The sequence below is a fragment of the Echiichthys vipera genome (genome assembly GCF_963691815.1).
Source record: "Echiichthys vipera genome assembly, chromosome: 4".
NCBI lineage: Eukaryota > Metazoa > Chordata > Actinopteri > Perciformes > Trachinidae > Echiichthys > Echiichthys vipera.
In genome coordinates this window covers 29,854,862-29,882,852 of record NC_139829.1, presented here as the reverse complement: position 1 = coordinate 29,882,852, position 27,991 = coordinate 29,854,862, and the positions used below count along the sequence as shown (strand labels likewise).

Below are 27,991 nucleotides of genomic sequence, written 5' to 3'. Positions count from 1 at the left end.
TAATTTATGGGCATTGCTTTCACTCGTCAATAAGGCTTGGCGTTGGATGTTGACATCAATGCAGGACCTCAATACCAAGAGACAAGTATAGCTAAACATAATATACACAGTCCATATATTATTATGGGATTGTTGGTAACTGTTTGGAGGACAGGGGGTGAAGAAAGTTTTGATTAAAAGTCCATATATCCTCCTGGAGAGCTCAGAGACTCAGCCTGTGTCCACTCCCTCGTTGTATATTGACCACAGGCTGATCCGCTGGTCTTTGGATCCAGCAGCCAGCAGTCTTTGTCTGGGGTCCTGGTGGTTAGAGAAGGCCGCACTTAGCACCATGTCAGTGTGGTACTGAAGCACTGCCAGTGGTCGCAGCTTCTTCCACCCGAATACACGCACTCTATGGTCCCAGCCAGCTGATGCCAGAAGTTTACCGTCTCCCCTGATACAGAGCTGGGAAACCCCAGGGTTGACCAGCGTCACACAGTCTTGTAGCTGTAAAACCACAAAGAGGGAAGGGATCTTAGCAGGTCTTTGCAGCTTAGCATTATCAAACACGCATGCAGAGACACCTTTACAAATACTTTGCAAAGGCCAAAGATGCTGAGTAGCACTTTGTGGTAATTGTCAGAGAAACCTAAAACCAAATGAACCAATTGTCCATGCAAATAAGGAGACAAAAAATGATCTAACTTATTAGGTCAGCAAGTCGATTAATCACTGCCGTCTAGGAAACTGAGGCCAACACAAACACCAATATGGAGCGACTATCAGCTGATCTGATGACTGAGGTCCATGGGTGAAGCTGGATGTCTGTTGAACCTGGCTGGAGACTCCTGGGACTCAATCATCGGCCATAAAACATTACGGCACGAGTGCTGCGAGCAGATCTCTCTGCATACCACTATTTGGTTTGGAGTTAGGGAGGCCTTTTCTGGAAGCGGGGCTTGAGTTACCTTTGTCACAGTTTGCAAGAAAGAGAGAGACCATCTCGCTGAAATGCTTGTTTGCAGAGGACTTGTTGCTTTAAGCGCCTCTGATGAATTACATTCACACTGAAAGGTCTGGTCAGCGGGAGAAGAGACCCGATAAATACACTGTTGTAACGGCTGCCTGCTAAGGATTAGCCACAGCTCCCTCGCCCTGTGATCTACAGTGTCCAAGGACTGTATCAATCTCTCTAAAGGGGCAACATTCTGACATATTATAATAAATGGCAGCTAAGATCACTATCTAAAGGGCCTGCTGTGGTGGGCATTCCTGGGGAGCGAAACGTGCTCTTCCTGCAAGGCTGAGGATCTCTGCTGGACCCGTAGACGGGACACAAACATCTGGATATGGAAGCTGAAATCAAACAGGACAGCGTATAATTGACTTCATAAGCTGTGTCTAGGGAGACTAATGGCCTTGGATGGGAGGAGACGGTGGAGAATTTATCTGCATGCTCCTGTTCCGGGCAGGAACCATCCACAAACTGCATGTGGAAGATATAAGCCAGGTACTCATAGCCCAAGTGGATAAAGTGGAATGCAAGGGAGAGAGAGAGAGAGCAGGGAGGAATGTCATTGATCAAAACAGAGCGAGAAAGTTGAGTTCAGAACAGGCAGTGAAGTGATTTCTTTCTTTTTTGTTTGGCAAACCATCATCGCTGGTACCACTGGTGTGAAAGAGTGTATGGCCGATGAGACCAAACAAGCGCGATACACTGATACAAAGGAACCCAGGGGGTGACAGATCGGTTGGAGCTTTGTTATTACCTCAAGAAGTTGGTATGCCCCTACCTCTCTCCATCTGGTTTGCATTAGAGGCCTGATAATGATGGGTTTAAGTGTCTGTTTTTGTTTGTTTTGGTTTGTGTCAGGGAAATGCATTTGTTTCATTCAAGGGTCAATTGTACGCAGTGAATGGCTAATGATGTGGTAATGGTCATTCAGCGGCGCTGGCTGGCAAATTGTTTTTACTTTCTACGGTCTGAGAACGTAGAGAGAAAAAGTGGTGAGAAAAAAAAGTTGTCCTGAGCTGTAATCTGAAATTAATGGTGCTCATGCCGGTTCCTAAGCTTCCAGTGATCAGTGTTTACTCTGGGATCTCACGTGGCAGTGGGGCTCGACAGTAACGGTGCTGACAAGAATAAAAGATTAGTCGATCCAGAGGAAATTAATCGCCGGTCATTTAGAAAATTAATTAATCCTTTCAGGTCATTTATCACATAAAAATTACAAACGGGCCGGTGCTTTATTGTTTTAAATAACTGTAGATGGGATATATTTAGGATTTGAAGGCGTCACCTAGAAAACTGTAATCAGCTTTTTTTTTTAAATAATAAAATACATAAATACATAGAGACAATGAAATGTACAACAATTCATAAACGCCAAACACAACTACTGTGTGTCCGTAATGTCCTCGGCTCTCCATGTACGGGTCCATTTGGGGGAATAACTGAGACTTAATCTATTAATTACGAACACAATCAGCAAATAAAAAAAAAAAAACATTTAGTTGCATTCCATGAATACATTTTACTTCTCTATGGGCCTCAATCACCAACATCTTTTGGTGTTTTCTTAAATTTCTTAAGATAAGTCTACATCTGGTTCATAAAGGTGTTCGTAAAAAAAATATATCAAATTTGGGTAGTGTTTGTTTAATTTAAAATGGCATAATGCTTTGTAAAATAATGGAAATAATTAAAAACTAAATATTATAAATGCTAAAAACATCATTGTAATTGAAATCCTATAACATCCGAGTGTATAACTGAAGAAAATGTGATGACCATCCGTTCTGGATGAAAATGGCAGAATCTTTGTGAAAACTGCGTAAATGGGTTTTAAGAAGACATTTCTTCCAGAGAATGGTTTGTGAATGAGGTCCAATGGTTATAAGTATAAATCTTCTTGGTTCTTAAAAAGGAAATGGTCTAATCGTGCTGTCATTTTAATTCCATGTTCTCCAGCAGCAGCGTTGCTGTTCTTGCCGTCGGGCCACACCACTGCTGAATGAGTGCTGCCGTTAACCAGGTCTACATCTGTAATGAAATCCATTGGCTCTAGCTGACTCTTGGATCATTTTATATGACACCCCTTTTTTCTTCCCCATGCTTCCTTACTACCCCATCACAGACAGAATCCCTTTTTTGGGCTCCATCTTTTTTGTCTGAACACTCCTTCCTGGCCTGTGTTATAGCATGCGCACGCAAGCACGCACGCCACACGCTGTCTAAACGCTCGCTTTCTCAGCTGTCAGGAGGCTACCAGTTCTGCTCAGCAGCTGGGCCCACTAGACTCTTTGTGGCCTACAACAGATCCAACACAAACTCACACTTCAGGATCCTCTTTTGTAGCATCTCGCCGACAGAGGAGACGTTCAAAAGGAGCGTCCACTTGGCAGATCTCACTCAAGCCTTGCTCCACTTCCCTCCCCGTCCTCCCCCTCAGTCTTGGCATGGATCTTGGCGTTCACGCTACTCTACTGAAACGTCCCATCATCGCTCACTCACTCGAGCCTAGCGGCTGGGAGGCTTTTCGCAGGTATTTCTGACACACCCTGTCCCTGAATCACACTGAGCACAGCAGCGGGGAGATTACAGCCTTTTGTCACCTTGCCTGTCAGAGCTTGGTGCCGGCTGACAGGAGATGGGATGTGTCAAACAGGCGAGCAGTCCCATTCAGAAAAGAGAGAAGAGCAGCGGTGGGGGCGGGGTGCTGAATAGAGAAAGCTATAATTTTTATGACAGCAGCTCAAACAGACAGACAGTCCAATAGGAGAACGAAGTTGGGCACGATATGACCTGAATCATGGCTGACGACTGCCAGAATCCACAGAAGACACCATGTAAGTGACTACTGGGGGAATACGTAGAGGTGACAGTTGGGAAATTTGACATTGTTGTGAAGATGAGGGGCAGGAGTTCCAGCTGTAGAGAACTGTCATCAGTCACAGAAATAGCTCGCTGTCAGCTACGCTTGATTTACACTGCTAATCTTCCTCTGTCTATACCTGCTTTCTCCTTCTCCGGTCCGCAAACTCGGTCTTTTTCTCTCTCCTGAAGGAACACATCACTGCACTTGTCAATACATTTGAGTGGCCGCCTAAATATATGTCCATCTGGCTTAACAGCTTGTAAAACCCCTAACACCCATACACTCATAATCTCACCCTGACACATTCCCAAAAATGTACGCCAGGAAGAAATGAGAAAAAAGGCTGAAGATGATTGCCTCGTTACTATGTAGGGATGTCAGGCTAGCCAGGTCAAACAACAGATAAAGGCCTCTGGAAGTCATGTGTAATACATTAACCTCCATTCCTGAGGCTATCTCTCTTTATCTGGGCTTGATAAGCTCACTTCACAGCCCTTCAGCTTCTCTAAATCATAACTGCGCTGTGTTGTGTCACATTCAGTTTCCCCTGCATTTCACAAAAAGGCATCTATCTTCCTTGCCAGCCAGTTTGGCTATATTCAGTGGTATCGCACTGGGGTAATTTGTGGGAAGTGGGATGCTGTGGCACTTATAGCCTCCTCAGCCTTTATTGCAGCCTCCCACTGTGAACTACTGTTCCCTTTACTGCAGATGTGTTTTTTGTTTGGTTAAGGGGCCTCAGAGGTTTTGATATTTTTATTACCTCTCACGGGTCGTCCGTCAGGACCCGGAGCCCAGGTCCGCCACCCGGCAGGTCCTCCCGCCCCCTTACTCCTGCCACACAAAAATACTTTTGTGGGAAGAACTGAGGATAGCTGTCTGGACGTCACACTGAGCTGCACTTCGGGATAATTTAAAAGGCCCTGTTGGATCTTTTCCCTGTCCTGCTTTTTTCCTGTCGTCCTCATCCTGGATTACACGCTGAATCAATATTTTGTTGCTTGAGCAAAATAAACCGAATAACCGCTCTCCTCTCACACGCCTGTTTTTAGTATATTGAATCAAATCCTTCGTGGTGTTTTTCTAGACGCGTTTTCAGGGTGACAAAAATGGGGCTTTGCAAATATTTCTAATTCAAGCATTCATTTGTAAAAAACCTTGGAAAGAATAATACTCCTTCACTGTGCAGAAGCGTACTGTATCAGCCTCGGGTTCCTTTCTGCTTAGATTTATGGGGGTTGGCTGAAAAATAGGAGCATTCCCTTTTGCTCATGAAATCAAGAGAAAACATCGCTTCAAATGATGCGTTAAGTCTCTGAGCATTGGCTGTTATGTAAAATGAATTATGGTACAAAGCTGATGTGTCTCCTTTGGTGTGGCAGAGGATGCTCTGGCATGGGCTTTAGTGTATAGTTTGTTAATGTGTGTGTGAGAACCTGAAAAGTATGCATCTTAAAAATATTCTGGTCAAATGGAATTCCTTATTAGGTTTTTTTTTGTTAACTGCTAAATGAGATACATGACATGATTTTTCCTATTTTTTTGTGATGTGTTTTTTTTACCCAGAAGTATATATATATATATTACCCAGGCCTTATGTGTGACTATGTGTCAGTATGTGTGTGTGTGTGTGTGGGTGGGTGGTTTGAGTCTGGAGTGACAGCCCAAACCCAGCCCTTGGCCCCTGGCCCTGCCATCGCAGTTTAACCAGCGGCTGATTTATGGCCCCCGGAGCCCTACTGAACCTCTTCCTCTTTGGCCCCTGATGTTTTCCAAGAGAGCCTAGAGAAAGGCAACTCTCCTGCCAACTCTCCACCATTACCTTTTATATTTTGTCATGGCATCTAGCTGACTCTCTTGTGCAACAATTAGTTAGCAGGTAGGGGGTTCAGGACCTTCACCAGGAACACTACAGGCTACATGAACATCGTAATGGTTACACAACTACAACTAATTAAAATAACAGGTATCTTATTTTGATTCCAAAAATATATTGACCCATTTAGTCAGCTGTAACACACTACATGTACATGATTGCGATCAACAATGCAAGAAAAGTAGTTAGCAGTAAGCAGCAAAGTCTAAAGAGTTAGCTAAATGTAATGCATAAACTGTTTAAATAGTTGTTTAAAAGTATTGTAAATATGGTTGAAATACTTTGCTTAAATAAATGGATAAACAGTTAAAAAGTTAGCTAAAAATGAGGAATTTTAAAGCTAAAAGTTATAGCAAAACCGTTAAAAAGTTAGCTTAAACGGTCCGATGTGTAAGATTTAGTGGCAACCATGATGGCTGATGCAAAAACGTGAATGGCCCTATCTAGAGTCATTGTTTGGTTTCTCTGTTTTGGGTTATTGTGGAAACATGGCGGTGCAACATGGCAAGCTCCACGGAAGAGGAGCCGCTCCGTATATAGATATAAACGGCTCACTTCTAAGGTGACGAAAAACAGAACCATTCTTATTTTCAGGTGATTATACACTAAGATATAAGATAAAATGTATGTATTTAAATACATATTATTACAATATTTTATTCTAATATTATTATTTCATATTATTATATATTATTACACACTGAATCTTTAAAGTAATGGATAAATGGCTAAAATAGTTAGCTAAAAATAATGGCTACATGACTCAAAGAGTTAGGGAAAAGTAATGGATACATGGCTAAAATAGTTAGCTAAAAGTAATGGATACATGGCTAAAATAGTAAGCTAAAAGTAATGAATACATGGCTAAAATAGTTAGCTAAAAGTAATGAATACATGGCTAAAATAGTAAGCTAAAAGTAATGAATACATGGCTAAAATAGTTAGCTAAAAGTAATGAATACATGTCTATAATAGTTAGCTTAAAGTAATGCATACATGAGTTAAATGTCCAACTTCGGCCAGTACAAATGTAAACTTAACCAAGCTGTCCTAAACCTCGAAGTTTTTATTTTAACTTTAATCCGCTGAATATTGGGCTTCTATAGGAATGCTCATTCAAGCTTTGGCACATTTAGTGTGTATTGATAGGTTCTTCTAAGCCTGTCCTCTGCTGACCTGCAGGTTGTTCTGTCTATCCAACATCCAGGAGGAGAGTTTCTTCTCAGAAGAGCCTGATACACCCCTCAGACGCTTGGTGTCAAAGGTCAGGCACATGACAGGCCCAGGGTGGGCTTTGGCTAGGCTCAGCTTGGACCTCTGGGTTACGTCCCACAGCAACAGGGAACCGTCCTCGTATCCGGCCAGCAGGAGAGGCCCGGGACCCGAGTCTGGCTGGAAGTGAGGGATGATAAGAGAGAGGAGGAAGAACAGCAAGATGGGAAGAGAGAACACAAAGAGCAGTGTGAGGTAAGATGGCAGATGAGAGCTGGTGTAGTAAAAAACCACAGAAACCGCTGCTTGGTCCTGGAAGCTGTGCGGAGCAGAGGTTATCATTCTGGAAGCTCCCGCTGACACTCGGAAAGAGGCTGTGGGCTCCATTCTTCAGCCTGCTGCTCTCTCTTCCCAACACTCCATTACACCACTCCTCACTTTGCTCCTCATCTATATCACTGAGCTACAGGCCTTGCTGCTGAGATATATATATATATTTATAGTTATCTTAAGACTTATTTAAATCATCTGAAACCCAAATGCTATAACCACTACTTTAATGTAGCTTTCTAAATATTCTATATGTGCAGTGTTTTGGTGTATTACCTATATTTCTTTTAATCTCTATTTTTGATTAAGTATGCTCTACTGTCCTATACATAATCTTATGATAGTACAGTTTTTTATATTCTTATATTCACAGTCCATTTTTGAAACAATATTTGTCCAAATAAAATTTTAAAAACGAGGATTATAATTTGTGTAATCTATTTTTCCGATGATATTTTGCCAAATATGTGTTACTGAGGCACAAGGTTAGGGCTGCAACCAACAATTATTTCAATTATTGATTAATAAAAACACGATTTATATGCATTCATTCTCCGTCGATCGCCTTAAGAACATACTAAAACAAACTCATGTACAAAATAACACACTTAGGACTTGTTTCCTCCCTGTCTCCCCCCCAGGGCATTACAGATCCAGCCGCAATGTTTACAACTGGTGAAGCCATCAGAGTTCATCTTTCAAATCACATGAAGTGAAATTGAATGAAACCAGGTGCACAAACAGGCATCAGACGCAAAACCTAAACGATAGCCTTCTATCTATGCTACATATATATATAGACAAGCACAAAATATAGACGTATGTAGGGTATATCAAAAGAAAAGTAAGCAGAATAAAACAGAAAAAGAATGATAAAGCGGTGCCGTCCCACTGTCGGGAGTCACAGGTTGTAAATCACTTCTGTGAACGAGAACATAAAGGTGAACTGATAAAAACTGGGGGCTTCATATATCTTTGCACCGCCGCGGGGAAGAAAGGAAGGACTGGAGTAGAGAGAGAGATAAGGGTAGAAGGAAAAATGAATAAAGAGAAAGGGGGAGGGGCAAATGGTGATAACCTCCGTCCTGCTTTCTCCATATGTGTGTGTATAGACTGTATGCGGATAGTGGTGGAAGTACCGTGCCTCTTGCTACCTCGGACCCACCTCTACAGATCCACATATGCTATCCAGTGTTATCCAGATGACGATTTAAACTCTTTTCAAGCTTAAAAGACTTCGCCCTGGCCTGTGCAAGTACACAATCCATTTCAGAAGACCTATAAATACGCAGCACAGATATACACTTTGTCCTGACTCGTGCCTTTGCTTTAAAATACCATCAGGCCCCGAGAAGAAGCACTGTGCCCTGCAGAAGCGAGGAGGGTAAGAAATGTTTTCCATATGTGCGAGGGGGGCCATGTCTGCCATTTTTTCATCCATCTTCAAGTCCTCCTCTCACTTAACGCTCTATATTTCTCTTCTTCCAGCTTTAAACAAATTATAGACAGAGTCGTGTATTCCTTCCAAACACATCAGCGGGGGACGAACACTAAGGGATTATGAAAACAAATAAAAACAAGTGAAAATCAGTGGCCCCTGCTTGCCGGCAGGGCCCGGGCTAAGCGTTCCAGGCTTGGGGCCCATCGTTTCACTTAAGTGTAGGACCTCCTTGATTGATGATGTCATGGGTCGGAGGTCGGGGAACCCTGGGTAGACACCTAATTCATTATATCCTCCACTGGCCTTTCTACAAGAGGGCTCTCTGCTGGAGTGGGGCTGGGGCTCTGGGAGGAGATTCATCATCACAGAACAGCTGGAAAGACAGATGGAGAGACGCTGGCTGAAGAGGCAGGAGAGCAATGAAGCCGGGTTGTCTGTAGAACGGCCACTAGTTGGGCCTCAACTCTTTAATCGTCATGTGATCCGATGCCATTTAACCTCCACCGAGGAGGTTATACTTTCGGTTTGGTTTGATTGTTTGTCAGAAATAAACCGGAGGGGGTATCCGAGTCAAAGGATTTAAAAAGTATGGCTTTTCCTCTGCTGTGGTATGGTGTAATATTCCTACTTATAGGTGAGATAAACGTACGTTCTTGTGTTATTTTACCATGTATTTTATTAATTTTCTTTGTACGATACAGTCTTGCTTTTCACTTTTATGATATAAAGGGAAAGGGAAATTATCATAAAAGTGAAAAGCAAGACTGTATCCAGAAAGAGAAAATGAATAAAATACATGGTAAAATAACACAAGAACTTACGTTTATCTCACCTATAAGTACGAATATTACACCATACCACAGCAGAGGTAGAGCCATACTTTTTAAATCCTGTGACTCAGATCCCCCCTCAGAACCCCACTACCGCTGAGGCAAAAACAAATATGAAGATGTAACCTATGGAGACACTAAAATAATCTCTAACAAATACAGACAACTGTACTTGCGGAACCTGTTAAATCAGTTTCAGTTCCTCCGCATTTCCAGCACAAGACAATTTCACTGCACGCACAGGATTCAACCCCACACTCAGTTGTTCTGCTAGGGCTGCATTTAAGGATTCATTTCACTATCAGTTCATTTTCTATTTATTCTTCATTAATCAAGTAATTGTTTGATCCATAAAATGTCAGAAAAAAAGTGAAAATTGTCCAACACACCTGCCTAAAGCCCAAGGTCTCATGTTGAATTTGTTTTGTTTGACCACCGTTCAGAGTTTAAAGACAGAAAATGATTCAATTTACTGTCACATGAGACAAAGAAAAGCACCTTTTACACTTGCTGTGTAGTCGAAGCCCTTGGAAGGATATAACTGCAACTTTTGTTTTAGATTTCGCATGCCCAGACATGCAGCAAACATAACAAGCGTTTGTCCCAGCATTACAAAAGAGGCTATGTCCCAGTGATTAAACTGAACAATATTTTTTAAAAAGGGATCACTGTAAAAGTTGTCACAAGGGAAAGGTAGTATACATCAGGCCTGTGGGCAGATTAGATCACTGTTCTGAAAGGGGAATATCACCAGTGTAGCTAATGACCATGGCAACAGTTTAGTTTATGGCACAGACTTAATTCACACAACGACTAACAATGAAAAGAGTCGGAAATGTACAATTTGTATAAAACCCTCCTGTCGCTTATGCCAATATGTTTTAATTCACCCATCAGTTTAAGAAAGAAGTACTAGTAGATAGAAGTTTTCAACTACTGCTACAGTAGCACTGGATTCATTTAGAGAAAATGTTCATGTATAGCTTGTTTTGTATCGGCACAAATAAGAAAAATATTAATAACAAAATATCTCCACTAATACATGCTGGTCACAACCTAGTCTCCAAAGTAGATAACTAACTGCCATGTGTTGTAATGTTGCATTATTTATTATTGAGCGTGTGCTGTGCTATGAAGAAGAATAATAATAATTCCTTTATTAGTCCCGCGAATGGGGAAATTAAATTTTCACTCTATTATTAATTTTCATGTCACACACACACACAGGCCCGAAATACACACACATGCACAGACAGGACCTATATACATGGAACCAATGGAGAGATGTTAGAGCGAGGGGGCTGCCAGTGACCGGCGCCCCGAGCAGTTGGGGGTTGGGTGCCTTGCTCAACAGCACCTCAGCAGTGCCCAGGGGATGAACTGGCACCTCTCCAGCCACCAGTCCACGCTCCATACATGGTCCACACAGGGACTTGAACCAGCCCAGTCACCCATGGACTGAGCTACTGCTTCGATTTTAAAGTATTCTTCCATTTCTACGATTTCGTTTAAACATCTGGCTAGGGGCAACAACTGAATATTAGGATTAAAGGGTAATTCAGGCTCATTTACAGTTTTTTCACTGTTGATCAATGAGCACCGTCCCTGCGAAATAATACAATGAGAAACATAAATGAACTAGAACGGCACTCGGAGAGCGCAGACTCCCACGGCATGCCCCATCTCACAATGCAGTTGGAATTTGCCTAGTCGGGAAATCATTTTTACAATTATTCTGACGTTGCATGAATGAAGCATAAATGCCCTACCTCGCAATGTTGACAAAGCTGAAATTTGTGTTAAATTCAATTGTAAATGAATTTGTGTAACTGCCCTGTGACTTGGATTCACTCCAAATTGAGATGGGTGCGTTCATGCACGCGTCCATCGAGTGTCTTGAAAATCAGGCCGGTAGTTTTGTTGTGATCCTGCTGACGGACGGACAGGAAAACAAAACTAGCATAAAATCTAAACACAATCAGAGATAAATAAGTGGGTGACATCCTGAATTTATTGTATACTCCACAAACACTCGATGCAATTTCCTTATATGGTAAGTCGTGAACAACTGAACCCAGAGACCAACAGCTTGCTTGCTGATGTGGCCACCACAGGCCTCAGGCAGGCACCGCTTCAACATAAGGAACCAATCGTTTCCTCTGGTTTTTGTCCCGGTCCGCCATGATGTCATGGCCACGAGGCAGCAAGGTGATGAGCTGAGAGTGATGGATATCTGTATAGGAACATTTCCTTTTCCCCGCCAGCCTCTGTTCACATTAAAAGCCTTGCACATCATACATCAATGCTGTCCCCCAAGCCAAAGCCCTGCACACGGCAGGCAGACCCACATGTGGAGGTACTTTCTTCCTCTACGTCCACCGTATTGTTCACAGGCAATCACACCCGTAGAAATCAGATAGTAAGCTCCGTCACCTTTCAGACATAGCCCAATAATATGAACGAAGGGCTGGGTGGTATTGTGCTGAAGGGAAGCTGGACTGAGGAGAAAGTGCAGTTTAACACTGCATTTAATCTTTTCCATAAAGGCCGACAATAAATCTGTTGGTGAGTCTGTCTTGGAAATAATGGAGGATAATGACTTCTCGTCTACGGTGGGAAGAAAAAGAGGGAGGGCTGGCGAGAGGGAAGACAGAGAGAGGAGTTAATTGTTAGTGGCTTCTTCCTGGTTTGTGTGCGTGATGGAGAGAGACAGGGTGGAGAGAGAGAGGATGACTGCATCAGCTGCTGCCTCCTGCTGTGCGAGGTTAAGGTAACAGTGGGTTTGATGTGAGAGGAGAGATGAGCATTTTTTCTTCCGAATGACAGACAGAATGTGTGGTTTGAGTTTGTAACATGCCTGCGTGTGTGTGTGTGTGTGTGTGTGTGTGTGTGTGTGTGTGTGTGTGTTTGTGTGTGTGTGTGTGTGTGTGTGTGTGTGTGAAAGACACAAATGCACACACACACTGGGTTTCACTGCTTGGCCCTATCGAGTCAGCGTAACAGCTAAACATGCCTCAGCCTTGAAGCACATCAGCCTGAGATGATTTAGAATCACCTGGGCCCTCTGGCTTTGAAGTCAGACAGCTGCCTGTGCTGTATTACAATGATATTATATAATGTATAATGATATAATTGATCATTATGTTTCCTGGCACTCAACACTGAAGCAGCATTGGTTCATAAATCACATGATGAAAGGAGGGTGTAACGGTGAAATCAAAGGGGGAAAAAACACACACAGCATGCTCTGTGAGACTCAAACTTGTCTACATGTCTCATAATAATGCCACAAGCGCAATGTCACCTTTATGGCTTTTGTGTGTTTAACTTAACTTAAAAAAACGAATAATTTGTATTCCAGGAATAGAGGACTGAATGTGCACGAGCCAGCAACTCACCTCACTCTGGCTTTAAAACGATAAGCTGCGTTTGGATTTCTTTCTCCTGTAAACTGTACAGCCTATGCAATGTATTCAAACTATTCAAACCTCAAAGCCGAAAATACCACTGCACAGATCGTAGTATGGCCAGTCCATTCGCCAAACACCGCTCTGTTTTTTGGTTGTGGCCATGAACTTCTGGGGTACTGCTTTTTCAGTTCCTTTATTTTGTGTGGGAGTGGTTTCTGTGTACTGTGGATGCCTCTCTCATTCAGCAGTCTTGTTATGTTCACAAATACTAACGTCACGATGTCCCTCACCGTCTGGTCATCTGCCTCTTAAATCTCTTCCTCATCACGGACAGCCAGGAGCTCCCGCACCTCAAAGTCAGGCCACGAATCCACAAAGTTCAAATCTGCAGTGATTCACCTTCAGTGCAGGTGGAAATATTCATGCTCATGAATTACTGCAAAAAAAAAACAAGCATTCCTGCAAAGCCGTTAGCTTGTTGCAACGGTCTCCTACGGAAGTCACCAAGGGTGCAGGAGAGACGGGAAAAAGAGTTTGTGGAAATCCGTTCTTGGAAGTTATGAATCAATTTGGAATCGTAGAAGATAAGAATCGCAGTTTTTATATGAATCGATTTTTTTGCCAAGCCCCAGTTCGCGCACTTTTCTTTAAACTTTGAGCCTCTTCATAAACCTCCGGTAAAAGCTACGAGTAGTTACCAAAGAGTATCAAAAGTAAGCGGGGCACGAGCAGAGGAGGGCGAAAGGAGACCAGATGCAGAATTCTTCAGTGAGGAAGAAACAGTAATGTGCCTCCCAGCTCCATCTATGAGGTTTTTTTTCACTTTCTATGTGGATAATCCATGTTAAACAAAAAATGAATCATATTAGAGTAGTTTTTAATTACTTTAACACGTGTCTGGAGTTGGACTTTAAGAATTTGATCACTTATCGTCCGTACTGCCATAAAACGTGTTGGCCGTGTGGAAGAGAGTAAGGCTTTATCATTGAAAAAGTGTGTGCGCAACAAGAACAGTGGATGACAGGAATTCTGCAGTAGCTGCAATTCCCATTTTGAAAAGACACAAGATGTTTACACAGCTCACTGGGACTCAAATAGACTACGTGCACAGTGTTTGAAATAAATGCCTCAGTGTCATGTCCCCCACAGAGGACAAATATGAAGTGCTAGGGGTGTAACAGTGAAATCAAAAAGAAAAACACAAAGTGAGCATGCACTGTGAGAGTCAAACTCATCTGAATGTCTCTATAATGATCAGGACTTATTGTGCACAGGCCAGCAACTCACCTCACCCTGGCTTTAGAATGATAAGCTGTGTTTTCATTTCTGTTGCCTGTGAACTGTACAGCCCCTAAAATGTATTCAAACCCTCGACAGTCTGACATAAGTCTAAAACCCCTACTCTGTCCCCCAAAGCCCAAAATTCAAAGAGTTAATAATTAACCATGAAAATAATTACAGGGTCTCCTTAATGGCTGGAAAATAAAACTTTCGTCAGCACTTACGAAACAGAAAGCAACGTTTTCGCCGGGATCACATTGGGTATACAGCTGCAGGCTGATGTGATATATGGCTGTAAACCCACGGCCCTTCCAAACGCTCTAATTACAGTGTTGTGACTTGCTGCCAGCTGAGAAGAAACGTTTGGGAAAAATGGCCCGGGACAAGTTGTCGAGCTGTAAATCATGTGCCACGTCTCTCATATGCATTTTTGTTGACTTTTCTGTTATTGCATCATGTTATGGGCTGCTGGCCAATCAGCATAGAGCAGGTAGAAAAAGTACCTTCTCAGTCCAACTTTTTTTTTTTTAAAAGCTAGAAAATCTCCTGCTTTTGATAATGGCCGCCAAGGCTAACTTGTTGAACTTGAGTCGTAGTTATAGAGGGACCTGTTGGCCTTCATTTATCAATCTTGCGTGAAAACGGGCGCAGATCTGAGCGCAGAATTAGTCGTAGGAAAGGCCCCCCTGTGATTTATGAAACATTCGTATCTGACCAATCTCAGCGTACGAATGAGCGGGTAAATTATTAATGCGGCGGCTGAATTTGATCGTCATTAACACATTACACCCTTAAATATTCCTGTTTCAGAGGCCTCGCCGACTGAGGTCAAACACGGAGAGGAGAAACACTGGTAAGAAAAGAAAATTTTCCGACACACATATCGGCATCCTGACATCCGACATATAAAATATAATATAAAAGAATCGCGTGCGCACGTTTTTCTGCCGTACGTTCGTTTAATAAATGAGGGCCAATTACTTTATGGGGGTTAACATGAACCCACTGCAACAATTTCTGGTTAATGACACTTGAGGACTGTCTGGTGCTTACCTGCCACAGTTGGATACACATGACCATCCCCATCTTAGCGTCTGGTACCAGGGTGCAGACCAGGGTCTTGCTGGGTAGCTCAATAACCTTGATCTGCAGAGAACACATGACAATTACAACTAAACACTCACCGAAGATAGCTGCGCTGTTATCTCATCTCCACCTTCTACATCACTGACAGCTCTGTGCAGGCTGTACTTGGAGACAGCAGGGCTTTGAGCTAACATGCTGATGGTAAGACAAGGACAATGTAGAGCAAGCAGGTCAAGATCGGGTATTAAACACAGACAGGGGGACGCTACATTATCCCGCTCAAGACACGGCTACACGTTCGACACAAAATATTGATTTTAAAAAGATTTTCATTGATTTAAAAATGTTCATCAAGCGTTTTCGATCACTTCTGTGTCCAAAGCAGCATTCTGACATCACTCGAGGCAGCGCCGGTAGGGACTGACCTCAAGTTTGAAAAAATCTGTCGGTGGGGACTTAGAAAAAAGCGAGTTTACCGGAACTCTGCCCGTCAACATGCTAAACTGCTCTGGTGGTTTTTGTTTTCAGGCTAAAGTGAACAAGGATCAGTCTTTTGGGAATTCATCCAATGTATCCTAACGTATTTTTGTCTTCATGTATCTGTTCATTATTTTTGTTCCGTTTGTAATATTGCGACCCACTTACGGTTAAACACACAACTGTTTGTGTTTATATATACATATATCTATTAGCGGTCTGACAAGTCATGATTTGTTTGTCTTCTGAATTCAAATAACAAAGCAGCAAGCTGAATCTCTGCTGTGGTTCAGGACTTCCGCAGATCAGAGTTCCTCCAACGAGCAGTGCGGCCCCATCCATCAGCGCAGAGCAGCCTCCCCACTGTCTATAATAAATCCTGTTAAAGCCAGATCCTGTGACGTGGATGGTGTTTTCCTGCACACATTGGCACTGATTCTGATAAAGTACAAAGCCTAATGAAGCCAATGATAAAGTGCGCGCCTTTGTATGTGTGTACCCACATCACTAACAAAGCTCCCTTCGACTTCCTCCGTGCTGATGATCCCCATATTCATCCTCATTAGGCCTCCGATTAAACAGGCCTTTAAGGGAGCCATCTGTATTTTAGCGCGAGGCCACATCTGTCCTACATGTTTACCTCTGCTTGCCTGCCTGACAAAGAGGGCTTTTAAGGACTTCTCTGCGCCTCAGGTGATCACTGTTCTTGTGTGGCACTACACTGCCCATAAATAAAACACCCACACCATTAATTAATGTTTCTGCCACGGCAGCAATCCGCTGGCAGGGATCTCGCTGTGAGCAGTAAACAATAAAACCACCTTGGAAAGTCTTATCCTGTTGTCTCGGTTACATATCTAAATCTTGCCTCGGGCTCTAAATCACAACATTGTTCTGTGGCAAGTGAATGTGTATTGTTTCTTGAGGGTGTTCATTTATGTGGGTGTTTTATTTGCAGATACATGATAAGCATCTGTCGTGGTCAGTTATGTCTGTGGAATGGGGTGGGGAGACTGAATGACAAAATCGCCTGTTTTGGTCTAACTAGCGTGTGTGTGTGTGTGTGTGTGTGTGTGTGTGTGTGTGTGTGTGTGTGTGTGTGTGTGTGTGTGTGTGTGTGTGTGTGTGTGTGTGTGTGTGTGTGTGTGTGTGTGTGTGTGTGTGTGTGTGTGTGTGTGTGTGTGTGTGTGTGTGTGTGTGTGTGTGTGTGTGTGTGTGTGTGTGTGTGTGTGTGTGTGTTTCTGTCTGTCTGTGTCTGTTAGGACAATGGAATTATTGAGGTGCTGGGAGTCACAGGCGCCCTGATGCCTGGCCTGCCGGACTGGGGTTAGCAGAGGCACGTTTGGCTGGATCAGGTGACTGCTCTGTTCCTTTCAAGTACAGCTCCTTCACAGCAGAGCAAGTAACATGAATCTGGAGGCAATAAAAGATGGCTGAATCGCTGGCTGCCCTCTCCCCATCCTGCCTCAGTCCACACAAAACCCTTCAGGCTCGTGGGTGTTGTGCATTAACCGCGAGTTATATTGTGCAGACAGAACCGTGATTTCATTCTAGCGCATAATCTTTCAGGTCTGGGAATTCTCTTTTTAATTTACCAGCTAAAGATTAAAAACAGACACTTTGACTATTTCATCAGCCAAAGTAGGAGTTACCTCATGAAAAGCACAATTAACATGATTATTTGGGCCCTCACAAAGCTATTAGGTGTTTAAGACAAACAGATTCACTGAATGGTATGTTAATAGCCATAGCCAAAATTAACCGACATTTAGATAGTGGATTGTACTAAGTTCCTCTCCTTGCCATGTGCATGCTGACTCATGATATGAAGGCTGATTGTTAATGATGCTGTTTAGATTGCTGTGTGGCAGGTCCTGGCTGCAAACTTAATGTTCCTGTCACATTGACTCATTCTGTGATGATTCGATACAAAATCATGTTGGCCACCTGATTGAATTCAAGCCATTTATGGATGAGAGCAGGCGATCAATAGTACAAGATGACAGGGGTTTGATGTAACAACAACCTCTGCTGTGGGACTTCCATTTTTCCAATAATCTATTAAACGGTATGAAAAGCCACAGATATGTAGAACGTCAACCCTGCAAACTGGCAACAGCAAGTCTGGTCGGGTTCATACAGGTTGGCATTTTTTTACACTCCAGTCAGACTGTTTAACCAATTAACCATCCCACCTCCCACCTGCCAATACATTCAAGGATGTTTCCTACTGCCAGTGGGTCTCTAGTTAATTTCCCCTAATTAAATCTGAAAACCCACCTCAAAGATTTTAAGTTTAATGAACCTTAAAAGCATGAAAATTGAGCCATTATATTATATTTATATATTTCTACAGTAGAATTGATCAGTTTTATACTGGCTGTCTGAGCAAAGTCCTTAAACTGAATTCAACACTGCAACATTTTGGCAGAAGTATACATACTGTTAGACAAAATGTGACAAATTAACATCAATATGGATTCCAACTATATGCATTATTACGACAAGTTATCTCCATACTGATGAGTAAACACTGAAATCTTGCAGTTATGGTGAATGTTTTGCTTGAAAAGTGTCATTCCCTGCAGCCATCTTTAAATGCACTTATGCTTTTGAAGGTTTTAGCACATCCCAAAATACACAGGCTAAAAAGCAGTGTATAAAATAGAGTGGACGGTAATCTAGAAATGGGCTAAAGAACACAGACACAGAGGCACGTCCATAATGACACCTACAGAGAGTTTAGAGTCTCTATTCATCGTGTGTTACCTCTTCTGTCTGTTGTCCAGCGAAGGCCAGCAGGCGCGTCCCGGGGCTTGTCTCCAGCACGGAGCACTGACAGAATCCAACGCTTTCGGTCCACACAGAGTCCATTAGTTCACTACGACCTTCTCTCAGATCCCACAGACACACCTGCATGTCCCGTCCCTGACTTCTCCACGTAGGGAAAGTAGACAGAGACAAGACAAAAGCTGCAGTTCTTGGCAGATTTCAAAATATACATGACTAGTTGGCATCTCAAAATATGTGACACTGAATGCTTACTCTCAAGTTATTTTACCACCACAGGTTCTAAGCTTAGTTAAAAAGAAAATCCTTAATTCTTAAGGTAAAAATAAAACTTTGACATGAACAGCAATGATTTCTACTACTCAACAGGACGAGCAATACACTTATCAGGAGACCAAGAGAACCGCCCTCACCTGATGAGGGTATCGTTCCCCTGTAGTGTGCTGACCCAGATGACCGAGCTACCAGAATGTCCTTCCACAATCTTCTCAGCTCTCCTGGTGGTCAGGTTCCAGATATGAATGGCACCCTTCCCTGACCTGCAAATCCCATCAGGATGCTTTATTTAGGCCAGGGCTATCAAACTGATCCAGAAAAAGGGCCGCTGTGGCTGCATGTTTTCATTCCAACCAAGCAAGAACACACCTGATCCAAAAAAATCAAATGTGTGAAGACAGTTCAGGTGATTGAATGAGCCGAGTCTGGTGTGTTCTTGCTTGGTTGGAGTAAAAACCTGCAGAAACAGCAGCCCTTGTGTTTGAGGTGAATCGACGGTGCACCGTTATTCTACATGGTAGTTGTTTTCTATCGTGCAACAGTGAAAAGACATTTGGGTGACGGATACTTTTAGAACCCATTAGGACCTGCCAGTGTGCATTTAACCCATGCCTAACTCATTCATAATGTCAGCCGTCACTCTGTTTGACATCGTTAGTAGGGAGAAAATCTTTCTTTCTCTCTGCAAATACTTACATGCTATCCATGCTATGTGCATAAATAATAATTAATAAATAAATGAAGCCGTTTCAAATAATGTCTGTGTTTTGTCAGTAGTGGGGCTTTAACCTCTTAACAGACCGACGGCCCAACCACAGCCCCAAAGGCTGTAGTAGCCCCAATTTTAAAGCTCAATTTTAAACCATCCTTAAAACAAGACAATCAGAAGAATCCACTGGTACCAACTATGTCATGCTAGCTTGTCGGGAAATTGGCTTTAATAATGCTCCAAAGTTAGGCTAAATTTTGGCTAGGGAAAAACAGATATGGCCATTTTCAAAAGGGTCCCCTTGACCTCTGACCTCAAGATATCGCAATGAAAATGGCTCTTATGGGTACACACACATCTCTTATTTACAGATGTTCATACTTTATGATGATCCCAGACAGTTTGAGGCAAAAACCATGCAGTTTTCTCATGCAGTACAAGTGTCTTATTTTGGCCTATCCTAAAATTGTGTATTTGAATATATATTCTGTATGCTGGGGGTCCCTAAAACAGTCTGAATTGCATAAATTGGGTCTGACTGGAAAACTGGGACTCTTGTGGATTCAATGAGCCCAATTGAATTCATGTTTGATCTTATTCCCCGTAATAGCCATTTAATTTTAGCGAGACCATTTCTAAAAACTTGAGCTCACTGTTTAAAATCAGCTGTTGTGACCTCTAGGATAATCACAGCCTCATAAAACTTTACAACCACAAACTAGAGACTAAGAGCACCCAGAGGATATCCTTATAGGTATACTGACAATAAAGGGGCTTTCTGAGCAGCACATTTTTTATCCTAAATCACAGCATGGATTTTTCTGTGGTGTCCCTTAAAGTCTGGGTATCAAAATGTGGTATTATGGGGGGATTATTGAGCGTTTTTTCACCAATTATTGAGTTGTTACTGAAATGCTTAAGCCAAACACAACAATCTTCATTGTTTGAGAAAGATGAACAGGCAAAATATGAATGTTGAAAAAAAACGACTCACCCAGAAAATAGGAGGGGAGTGTCCCCTTCATGGCAGCTAAAGTGGAGGGTGTTGAGGGGCCCACCAGCCCCCCTCAGGGTGTAGATGGGGGACGGAGCGGGACGAGACATCCCTGGGTCTTGCAGTCAATGTTGCAAAGAGGCTGCAAACTCATGTCATGGCACCCGCTGGAACAGACAACAAGGATAGAGATAGGTTGCTTCTGTGACTTATCTGAACAAGTAGAAGATGCAGTTTGAGCTCCAGACAGTTATTATTCAACAAAAACATTCAATGTTCCATTAAAATTAGATTAATTTGACTCTTTCAGAGGAATACAATGAGATGCAAGTTAAATGTAGGCCTAAATTTATGTTTTTGCACAAACACTGAGCAAAGAAAGTGGCTCCATTTTGCCTTGAAGCCTTTCTCTTCCACGCAGCAGACAGTTGTGTTTAATGCACTGTCTGTATTTTCTCTATTGTTAGTAGCTACAAACCCTGTGGCTCTCTCTCTCTCTCTCTCTCTCTCCGTCTTCTTCCTTCTAGTCTTCCTGATAACAACTCTCTTACTCAATACGTCATAAATCACAACCCCTGACAGCTTAATTACAGTAAACAGACGGAGATTTGGGCTTCTCACTCCTCTTGTGATCAACAGCCGTTGTCCCAGAGGCAGAAGTAACAGCTCAGGCTTTTATGTCGTTTGTAGGCTGGGCTTCTGAGGAAACCCAACCGACCGCAGGTATGCTGCAAGGAAATGATGTGTCAACATTCAATCGTGTGCAGGACTCTCAGCGATGGCTTCAGAAAGCCATCGATCCGTCCATTTTCTAAACTGCTAATCGTGCTTAGAAGACACAGACGCAGGTGCCTTTAACCCCTTTATGCCAATATTGGTTATAGTGTATTTAAATTAGACACTTTTTATATATTATATATTATGTTTTCAGGTTGTTAAAAAAAAAACGCTAAGCTTGCCTGCATGGTGCTAATATGATGCCACGCTTTGGACCTCGTCTTCCTCTCGGCCATGACTCCTTGTTGCAACTAACTGAGTAGATGCATGAGTGTGACGTCATTGTTTTGCAATGTGCAACTGTCAGAAAAACATGCCTGAATAGAAAAGCTTAGCGGCACACAATTCCAGTTCTAACTCCAATTTGTTCCCGGTTCTTGATTCCCTATCCTAGTGGAGATGCGTCATCCATCTTTATAGACAGTCTATGTATTGAGCTTGACTTGTTGCTGCTCATGGGTGAATCGTTGGTTCCCTGTAAATAATGAATAAGTCATAGAGTGTGGTCTTGACTTATTTGTAAAGTGTCTTTTGTTAGGATTTGGCACTATAAATAAAACTGAATTTGAATTGAAAGCGAGTAAGTGAACTAAAATAGTGTTGGGGAAATACAAACTATGTGTTTCAGGTCATCTGAGTGGTTAATGAGCACAACCACCCTTAACCACCACCACCACCACACACACACAGTCACCCCCTCCTCCACTTTTACTTATTATAACCCTTGCTCCCTTCAATCACTAGACTCTGAAACTGGAGCCTGAGGCATTCAGGAGCAACTCATTTCGGGAGGTTAGTGGTGAAATTGTCCATGTGAATCTGTGAAGCAGAGAGACAGAGAGCATGACCAGCCGGCCTAATTAAGGACACAACGCTGCAGTCTGATGGTCTTACCAGGACACAGTCATCCCATTGGCTTCACTATCAGTTGGCCACTATAGGGAGACACACTTGGAGAGTGGCGCATTTTCTTCCACGCTCGCTATAGAAAAGAGCATAACATCCATCCAAATATATAAACTTACCAAAAAAAACAATTGGTTTATATTTGGAATGGTTCAAATCATACGGCTATTTGCATGAGATATCGATTATCAGGTATCACTTATATCTCTGATGTAAAGCGTCAGGAAACCCCTTGGCCAACAACTGCACAAACTTGTTTTTGTGTGGTATGAAAAAAATGGCAAAACCCGTCAACAGTGTTTTTGTGAGGGTCTATCAGTTAAGCTGTGAATGGATGGGTAAGGCTGCATTCCTGAGCCAGAGTCCTGTGCCTGTGTGACAGAGAGGCTCACCCTGATAACAGGTGGATTAAGTGTCCCTTATTGTCCTCTTGCAGCAGGCCTGCATGAAGCTTCAGTCACGGAAACAGCAGCTGAAACTGTCTGTTTTCTTTGTCTAAAGACCAGTGGCTGGAATATTTGCGAATGGCAATCACAGCTCACTGTCAATCACAGACAACATTTGGGGACAATGATGGAGATGTCACCTCGGGACTATTGCCACGTTTTTTACTGCATGGTACGGCTTGACTTGAATCTTTTTGACTCACTCTCTATCTGTATTCCCTTCAGAAAAATGTGTGTATAGTAACTTGGTACTTTTTTTTCTCGGGCAAGCCTGCGAAGCAATGCTATACACTACAGCGTATAACTGTTTAGGTGGAGACATTCCTCTGTTTGGTTGCAAATGAAAAGATTCAACTAGTGCTGTGATGAAGATGATAACACGGTAGTTTCATTTAGTGTCACTATGCCGATCAGCTGAGAATCCCACATTCACTGACGGGGTACTACCTGGAGTAGAAAATCCATACCATACAGCATACATAACTGAATGTATGTCTTTATAATACATAGAATGGCCACTTTCCCCTGAGACTACTTTCTCAGTGGACTGTTCCTCCTGATTTCCAGGCGTCAGCATTTCCAGTGTCTGAACTGCCCCACAACAATTGGTCTGTTGTGGTGGCTGCAAGTGAGTCACCCACAAACCCAAATACAAACATGCAGACAGCTCAGGAAGGGAGAGACAGATACTGTCAACAAACAAGAAGGTGGCAGGATGTCACTCTAATCTATTTGCAAGGACCCTTAAATTGTTCCTCGCTAACAGAGAGGGGCAGTCCGACAAACAATCAAGCCGGTCACTTGTCAAGCTTGTGTATTTGACGTCTGAATGCAAAGATACTTGCTAGAGTAGCAACAGTAAATGTTATCCTCTTGTCATAGTTCCTCAAGGACAAGTAACTTGTTCTATTTAGATCTCCAAACTTCTCCGCACCGGGCAGTTATGATGAACCTTAAGCTTTCATAGTGATTGAGTAACAGATAACGACTCAATAGGTCATTGAACTGTCTTATTAAACATGTCCACAGGAAAAATCTAAGTAACTAGCTAGGCCTAATTAAACCTGTATGTCTTGGACAGGGCATAATAAATCAGACAGACTGATTAATATACCTGAGCTGGATATGGGAGCCAGTGGGAAGAGGCAGAGAGGAGGACTGAGGCTCCTGCTGGCCCTATAACAGATAAGACAGCTCTGGGGTAATCTGACTCTAAGTCCATGGATAAAGGCAGTTTGTCTCTTCTTGGGCTGTCTGTCCACACCTACCGGGTAATTAGGCCTAATTATGAGAGAAAGGTTCGCTTCCCCTTCATGTTATTAAATAAGAGCCAGCCTCGTCCGCCAAGGATCTCTCAACACCAGCAAGGGGCTGGCGACCTTCAGATCAAACGCAGCTACTATCTACGCCCCCCTGCCCCGAGTGCAGCACCCGTTCCTTTCCTCGACATTGCTCCACATATGAGAGCTGGAGGAGGGAGGGGACAGAGAGGGCATTCGTTATGATATGGGGCATCAAAGTTTTTTTTTTGTCGAGTAAAGATGAGGGGGGAGTCCTGTCCACATTCCTCATTTGGCTCTTTTGGGCTGGTATCATGTGATCAGCAGCTACCCACCTGAGCTGTCCCCTTGTCAAATTCTGCCATTCATAAATAAGAGCAGGGAGGGAGGGATATACAGATCACAGGGGTTTATTATAGAAGCTTTATAATTCCCCCAGCTTCACAGGAGCCATTATTGAGGCCTGGGATCCCAAGATCCCCTGCTGATATCAGCTTCATCCAATATGAGATCTGAGCTTCATGATGAAAACTAAAGTAGATTACACATAACTCAAAAGCTGCATTCTAGATAGGCCTTCCAATGACAGGCCAGCTTTATAACCTTTCAAACATAGAATTTCTTTTCTGTAAAATCTTTGCCAACAAGCTTAAAGAAGGACCTCAAATCTGTATATTGCTGCTACATCATACCCCAGGTATTAGTCATGCTGCTGTTTGTCACAGGCAATGGTCTTATCTCTGCTGTTTCCCTGCTTTTCACCGTCTCGCCCAAGGGGGCACTTCCGCCTCACTAGCTGGTCAGTGGGTGGTGAGCTGGCTCTATGACCATTAGTCAGCCTTTCTACGCTAACCCTCCCCCAACTAATACAGATCCCTCTTAGGAGGAAACCAATGTGCCAAATAGAGAGCAGGGTCCATTATAAAAGTCCAGTTAGACAAACAACATGGGAAGTGGCGAGGAAGACACACGCCCTTTATTGTGTCTTGGTGGGGTTATCTGGACTGGATAAACAGCCCAGCGTCAGATGGAGGCTGAAGTCAGACACAAGTGCACCAACACCCACTGTCAGTCACAGATCCAATGAGCGGGAAGAGGTGGTATTGTTCGTGTGAATGGCGTGAATGCTAAGCAGGGGCCATTGCAGATAAGAGCTCAATGCCTTGTGGGTGTCAGTGAGGCAGGCACTGATGGAGCACTGTGTCAGAGGGTCCTGTTTTAGGAGGTCCTGACTGTGGTCAACAGGTACCAGGGGCCTTATCTGTTTGCATTATCACCCATTTCCTCTATAAGGTCATTTACCTGGACACTAGAGGATAGAGGGACACAAGAGGGTTGACAGCTCAAGTGTCATCATACATCACCTCACGTTAGGTTGTGATAGGCTTCGGATCTATAGGGATTTTGCTGTACATACAGCAAAGATATGAAAACAAGCATATTTTTTATAGTGCCATAGTCTCAATAACACATCATGCAAACAGAGGACAAAGAACACAGGAAACAACAAGATGTTACACTTTGTCAAACAGCACATCCCCCGGTGTTACAACCGTCACTCATATTGAGGGGTGTGATGAGTGACTGCATGAAGACTGAGTAACAGACGGTGAAAAGTTAGAGTGCTAATGTGTACATAAATGGTGAATAGCTTCTGGAGTTCAGCCAGAACTTTACCAAGCACCTATAACTGAACATAACCCAAAATTTGATGTGGGAGATAGATGCTGTGAGCTGGATCTAGGAGCTCCATGATGAATTTCACAACTAACTATAGAGTGCATACCTCCACGAGGCTGCGTTATTCTTTAAATTGGCTATAGGGACATGGTGGATGATGTCAAATTAAAATATATAAATATACAAATTCATATATATCACAATAGAAAATATTGAGAAACTTTAAATATGTGAACTTGGATCTATCGAACGATACACTGGACTGACAGACAATCAATATGTGTGCCAGTCTTCTTCGATAACAGTGAAGTTCAGGAAAATAGCTCAAATGTTTGCTTATTAGTCATGTATCAAATGATCTATTAAATCATGTTTTGTATGTGCTCTGAGTTCACCCACACAGATCTTTCTTTGAAACATGTATTTGAAATACAGGCAGTTCAGGAGATGATCTATGAACAGTCACACTAAACTTCATTCACAAATTAACTTTTTTCTGTTGGTTTGGTAATTGGCACATGTACAGTACAGACCAAAAGTTTGGACACACCTTCTCATTCAATGAGTTTCCTTTCCTTTCATGACTATTGACATTGTAGATTCACACCGAAGGCATCAAAACTATGAATTAACACATGTGGATATATGTCATCTCTCATCTCATCTCATCTTCATCCGCTTATCTGGGGTCGTGTCGCGGGGGCAGCAGCTTAAGCAGGGGACCCCAAACTTCCCTTTCCCGGGCCACATTAACCAGCTCTAACTGGGGGATCCAGAGGCGTTCCCAGGCCAGTGTGGAGATATAATCTCTCCACCTGGTCCTGGGTCTTCCCAGAGGCCTCCTTCCAGCTGGACGTGCCTGAAACACCTCCCTAGGGAGGCGCCCAGGGGGCATCCTTACTAGATGAACTTACTATACCGAACTACCTCAACTGGCTCCTTTCAACGCAAAGGAGCAGCGGCTCTACTCCGAGTTCCTCACGGATGGCTGAACCTCTCCCCCCTATCTCTAAGGGAGACTCCAGCAACCCTCCTGTTCTTGTGTGGAAATATGTACTTAACAAAAAAGTGTAAAACAAATGAAAACACGCCTGATATTCTAGTTTCTTCAAAGTAGCCACCTTTTGCTCCGATTGCTGCTTTGCACACACTCTGCATCCTCTTTATGAGCTTCAAGAGGTCGTCACCTAAAATGGTTTCCACTCCACAGATGTGCCCTGTCAGCTTCAATAAGTGGGATTTCATGCCTTATAAATGGGGTTGGGACCATCAGTTGTGTTGTGCAGAAGTCAGGTGGATACACAGCTGGTAGTCCCACTGAATAGACCAGGGTGGACAATTCCGGTCCTGGAGGGCCACTGTCCTGCATGTTTTAGGTTTCTCTCTGCTCTAAAACACCTGATTGTAATGATTTGCTCGTTATCAAGCAGCTGATGCTCGTCACAGTTTGATCATTGTTAGACTCAAGTGTGTTAGGGTAGGGAGAAACCTAAAACATGCAGGACAGTGGCCCTCCAGGACCGGAGTTGCCCACCCCTGGAACAGACTGTTAGAATTTGTATTATGGCAAGAAAAAGGCAGCTAAGTAAAGAAAAACGAGCGGCCGTCAGTCTGAAAAATTGGGAAAACTTTGAAAGTGTCCCCCAAGTGCATCTACAATGAAAATAAAGAAAACTATTTGAATGAGAAGGTGTGTCCAAACTTTTGCTCTGTACTGTTTGTATCCCACTGACTTTAGGAATGGTGACAAATACATATTAGTATTAAAGCTCAACTTGTATGGCAACAGACTGCAGTGCAGCCCAGTATCAATGACGTGTTATTCTGCTGGAAATTGACTAAGATGACAGTTCACATGCACTCATTTAAACGTTACATAAAAGTGACATTGTACTTGTACTGTTTACAGCTCTTGTGTTGCTGTCATTTTACTGCCTGTTAATGTCACAGTAACATCAGTCCTGCACGTTATTAGGGCTGCTTTATACAGTGTTCATAACTTACCATGTTGATGCTATTGCATTAAGGTAAACATTGGGGTGAAAACAGAAAATATAAGATTCAAATTGTATCTAAAGGCACTTAGCTTCAGCTTAAAGTCGGTCTCATGTTATGTACAAGAGGGTTAGCAACAAGCTAGCAGCTACCTACAATAGCTACAAACACGCCGTATGCGCTTATCATAACAGGATAAGCGTGTCCGCTGGGTAAGGTAATGTCTCTATAGTGAGAAGAAGCTTTAAAAAAGGTCACAATATACCATTTCAGTGACACGCCGGTGCTTTGGCAGTTGTCAGGCAGCTCTGCGAGGAGAGGATACAAAACATGCG

At 42.9% G+C, this 27,991-nt stretch overlaps 1 protein-coding gene across 1 annotated transcript; it reads right to left on the bottom strand.

The window, feature by feature from the left end:
* Window positions 1–14: 14 nt before the first annotated feature.
* Window positions 15–27,991, bottom strand: gnb1l (guanine nucleotide binding protein (G protein), beta polypeptide 1-like). Its single transcript, XM_083912548.1, has 7 exons — window positions 27,922–27,991; window positions 20,573–20,739; window positions 19,007–19,132; window positions 18,573–18,735; window positions 15,294–15,386; window positions 6,913–7,128; window positions 15–489 (listed from the first exon to the last, which is right to left on the bottom strand). The coding sequence occupies exons 2-7, from the start codon at window positions 20,680–20,682 to the stop codon at window positions 211–213; spliced, it is 987 nt and encodes a 328-aa protein (XP_083768674.1). The 5' UTR covers window positions 20,683–20,739; window positions 27,922–27,991; the 3' UTR covers window positions 15–210.

Excerpts from the sequence above, each read along its gene's own strand:
- gnb1l (XM_083912548.1), bottom strand. The coding sequence starts at position 20,682 with ATGTCTCGTCCCGCTCCGTCCCCCATCTACACCCTGAGGGGGGCTGGT. Across the intron at positions 19,133-20,572 it reads ACTCCCCTCCTATTTTCTGG|GTCAGGGAAGGGTGCCATTC; the intron begins GTGAGTCGTTTT and ends TGGGATTTGCAG. Across the intron at positions 490-6,912 it reads ATAGACAGAACAACCTGCAG|CTACAAGACTGTGTGACGCT; the intron begins GTCAGCAGAGGA and ends GTGGTTTTACAG.